This window comes from Pundamilia nyererei, unplaced genomic scaffold (genome assembly GCF_000239375.1).
Source record: "Pundamilia nyererei isolate P.nyererei 1_Seehausen unplaced genomic scaffold, PunNye1.0 scaffold00003, whole genome shotgun sequence".
NCBI lineage: Eukaryota > Metazoa > Chordata > Actinopteri > Cichliformes > Cichlidae > Pundamilia > Pundamilia nyererei.
The window spans coordinates 9557249-9561874 of NW_005187404.1; the positions used below are offsets into that span (position 1 = coordinate 9557249).

Below are 4626 nucleotides of genomic sequence, written 5' to 3' on the forward strand. Positions count from 1 at the left end.
GTTGATACAGAGTTGATACAGAGTTGATACAGAGTTGATACAGTTAGCACAGGGCTAACTAGACATTGTCGTGCCCTCAGGCCACCACGACCATGATCGCTTTTAAATAATGATGAAAAATTAAAGCTTCCTTTCTGTCTCTTAGCAGCAGGTGAGTCGAGGACCCTTGCTACGTTGCCATGGTGTTCAAGAGTGCATCTTATTGGTGACTCAGCGGATGTTCAAGTATCCTGCACTTATTCAGCGCATTCTGGACAACACAACAGGTGACTCATCCCAGTCATCTGCCTCCTTCTTTTCTCAGATCTACAATGTCACTAGAAAATTAAAAAATGCTGGTTTTCACATTTAACTAACATTTATGGTTCCACACAACGAAGCAAAACCAGGCTTCAATGGGAACCTTTTCCTCTTCTCCATTTTTCTGTTATTTACTGTAAACTTAACCCTTTAACACCCAGGGTAATATATTTGGTACATGAAGCTTTTGTGAGCTGGATTTAGTAAATTAAAACTCATATATGCAAAATCATATTTCTTTCTTTCTTTTGAAAAAATTGTCAGAAGATGAAATTCAAACTTCACAGTTTTACTGAAATTAGAGATGAATCAGATGATTGTTTCTATTTTATATAGATGATGAAGAAGAAGCTTCCTCTGTGGCCCAGGCTCTGCTGATGATCAGAGAACTGCTTAGTTCAATAGACCAACAGGTACTGAAGTGTTCGCTCCCTGTGCAATAATCTGTGCGTCATTCATTCTCTTCATATTCAAATATCAGAAAACTCACAAAGAATTTGTTCTTTTCAAAATCTTACACATTCAGACATCAAGTACAAGTCAGTGCAAACACTCATTCTTCCTAAATGATGCTTAGATTAGGTCTTTAGATCTCTAGTTGTTAGCTTGTGCTAACAACCCAGCATTCATTTGTTCTCCTACCTCAGCTGTAAAGTGGACGACTTGTTTCACTAACCAGAGAGAGGATTTGTAGCATTTACAGGACAAACAGTTGCCTGCCCTGTTCGACAGGCTCTAAACTTCCACACAAGTGCTTTTAGCTCATACTCAAGATCTTTGTTTATTTCTAAGACTGATTTACTTCTGTTTTTTATCTACTGAAAAATCTCATCGTCTTTTCTGTCTTATAATGTATTACACTGTAATACAGTCATAATATGTAGTATTTAATAGTTTCAATAGAATAACATTTAGTAATAAGACCTTACTATTCCTCTACTTTTACTAAAACTCAGTAAAACTCAGCTTCATTTTTAAACACTTAGACTTTGTACGTTCATCTTTCCGCCTGACTCCCTCCAATTCACACACATTTATTTTGTCTAAGTGATGTTCATTCCTCTTCTCTTCAGAGCACACCTCCACCTCCATCACCGTTTCAAAATGGATCTTACAAATCTCCTTGTAACATCCATTTTAGCCAACTCAGATTAGCTCGCCGGTTCATTCAGATGATTTAATCAAACTGAAAATGTAAGATTGAATTTCCTGTCGGCAGATGGACGATCTGGAGAAAACGCAGCGGCTTCAGGAAATCCATGCCAAGCTTGACCCAAGGGCTGAGGCCATAGTACGGGATGGAGGAATATTTAAAGCTGGAGAGTTACTCCGAAGGAGACTTATCCGTGAAGGGACCCTTTTCTGGAAAACTCCAGGATCACGACTCAAAGGTACACAACAATTGGGTGATTAATATTTAATAAAATAAACATAATACAACAGGTAGACACTGACTATTGTCCTATCACTAGCTGTCTTAATTCTTTATGGCATAGATTCAACGAGGTGGTGAAAAGACTCCTCAGAGATTTTGGTTCATATTGACAAAATACCATCAAGTCAAAACTGAACATTTAAATCAGCCTCAGTTGACCTTTACAGCAGGGGTGACCAACTCCAGGCCTCGAGGGAGGTTTAAATCTCACCCTGGGTCAACACGCCTGAATCACACGATTAGTTCATTACCAGGCCTCTGGAGAACTTCAGGACATGTTGAGGAGGTCATTTAAATCAGCTGTGTTGGATCAAGGACACATCTAAACCTGCAGGACACCGGCCCTCCAGGCCTGGAGTTGGACACCCCTGATGTACAGACTGTATATATAAAACACACGTTATACGTTGGCTTATGTAATTATTCTGTCATTAACACTAAACAACATTAAAATGCACCTTAAAAACCGTGAATCTCAATTATGAAACAAATTCTCAATTTAAAAAATGACAAATATAATGAAATAAAAACAATAATAAAAGTAAGTACGGCTGTGCACAATGAAAAGTTGGGACACGCTGCACAACTAGAATTAAATGGTAAATGGCCTGTATTTGTATAGCGCTTTACTCGTCCCTAAGGACCCCAAAGCGCTTTACACTACATCCACACACACATTCACACACATATGATGGCAGCTACATTGTAGCCACAGCCACCCTGGGGCGCACTGACAGAGGCAAGGCTGCCGGACACTGGCGCCACCGGGCCCTCTGACCACCACCAGTAGGCAACGGGTGAAGCGTCTCGCCCAAGGACACAACGACTGAGACTGTCCGAGCCAGGGCTCGAACCGGCAACCTTCCGATTACAAGGCGAACTCCCAACTCTTGAGCCACGATCGCCAAGCAAGAAAGGCAAGCAAGAATAAATGCAGACAGACCGACAAGAGACAGAGGACAGCATATAGCATAAATACACACAAGGTAACGAGGGAAATGCACAACAGGAGGGAGACACAGCTGAACCTAATTAAACATGAGGACAGGGAGGAAAACAGAATACACTGACATAGGACATGGAGTTTCAAAGTAAAACAGGAAACGCAAGAGACATACACAACAACGCTGTCTTAACACTGAGACATAGAGACATGACTGACTGAGGAGACAGAGGGAACACGGAACAGAAGCCAAGAAATGAACTCAAAGACCGACCCAGGACTGTGACAATAACAAGGTAGTTATGTTAGTGTTAGTTCCCCGAGGCATGGATTATGGATCCGGTAAGAAAAGAAACATCAAAGCCGATATGAAAAATGAACAACACACCAAAAGATGAAGAAGAATGTCGGTGGAGGACAAGGTCCACCTGATGTGTTTGCCCAGAATAAGAGACTTATGTTGTTACCTTGTATCTTACTGATTAATTTTCATTTCACTCCTCACATTTAACAGATTTTTTGTTGTTGTTTATGCTCATAAAATATGAGCATTTATCTTTTTTGTTTTTCTTTAACAAACAATGTCAGACACGGTCATATTCAATTGTTGGCTGTCCGAGTGGTGTGGGTGATTTTAACACCCATGGAGAAAATGACGGCCTTAACACGACAAATAAGAAATAACATATTACTCCCATACTGGCTTCTCATGATTGGCTCCCTGTTAAATCCAAATGTAAAATCCTTTCAATCACAAACAAGCAAACAAACATCTTAATAGCTTTATAACACCATATCACCCCATTAGAGCATAGCCCAAACTTTCCTTTTGCTAAAGCATAGTTAGGGCTGGATCAGGTGACCCTGAATCCTCCCTTAGTTAAGGGAGGATCCATTCTTTGTTTTATTATGAATATTCTACTATTATTAATTATAATTAAAATATTATTATATTGATTGATAACTTGTCCTGTCTCTGTCCCCTGACCCCAACTGGTTGGAGCAGATGGCCCCGCCCCTCCCTGAGCCTGGTTCTGCTGGAGGTTTCTTCCTGCTAAAAGCACCAAAGGGCTCAAAGGAGATCCAATAATTTTGGTTTTCTCCGTTTTCTCTGTTTTCTCTGTATTATTGTAGGTCCCTACTTTGCAATATTAATCTCTCAGTGCCTTAAGGCAACTGCTGTTGTGATTTGGAGCTGTATAAGTACAACTAAATTGAAATTCAAGTTTTAGAAAGGGGCTGTGTTGTTGTTGCCAAGGTTTGAAAGCCTGGGATTGAACCTGCTGGGTGGTGGCATCTTTCTCTATGGTTGCCTGCATTGGTTTCCTACAGGTCCTCTGTCTGTCTTCCACACTTCAGCATTTAAACCCAGAACCATCCTGCACTGCATTAAGTAAAGATTTTATACAATGACACTAAAGGGTGATTCTAGTCTAAAAAAATGTTTATGTGTGTGTTTGTGTAGATATACAGGTCTTACTGATGTCTGACATCCTGGTGTTTCTGCAGGAGAAGGACCAGAGGTGCATCTTTCCATCTATGGTAAGAAAATATTTGCACACATGTTAAAAACACACAAAAAACTAACCAAAACCCCCAAAGCATGCTAAAACTAATTACACAAATGCATCATTTTTGGAAAGACATTTTTTAAACATTGTAACCCTTTTGTTTTGAAAACGATATTTCAAAACACTAAATAAATATGGATAAATAAGTAAATACTGCTTACACACAGACAGCGATGAAGCAGGTGACAGAGAGTGAAGGCAGCAAGAAAGAGAAAGTACAATGACACGCATTACTGGTAACCAAATAGCTGCGGCATGCTAAGCATGCTAACAGAAATGCACAGAATCTGCATCTTTAGGTGTGTCCTGGCTGCTTTACCTGTTCGAGGTGTGTGTGTGTGTGTGTGTGTGTGTGTGTGTGTGTGTGTGTGTGTGTG

General features: G+C 40.1%; 1 protein-coding gene across 2 annotated transcripts in view; it reads left to right on the top strand.

The window, feature by feature from the left end:
• Nucleotides 1–4626, top strand: part of arhgef2a (Rho guanine nucleotide exchange factor (GEF) 2a) — a 38846-nt gene that overhangs the window by 21735 nt on the left and 12485 nt on the right. The window contains exons 10-13 of one of the 2 annotated variants that reach the window (XM_005720916.1): nucleotides 146–266; nucleotides 637–713; nucleotides 1520–1691; nucleotides 4144–4220. In XM_005720916.1, coding sequence (XP_005720973.1) covers nucleotides 146–266; nucleotides 637–713; nucleotides 1520–1691; nucleotides 4144–4220 — 447 coding nt within the window. The remainder of the gene's footprint in view (nucleotides 1–145; nucleotides 267–636; nucleotides 714–1519; nucleotides 1692–4143; nucleotides 4221–4626) is intronic. The other variant, XM_005720917.1, reaches the window with a different exon arrangement.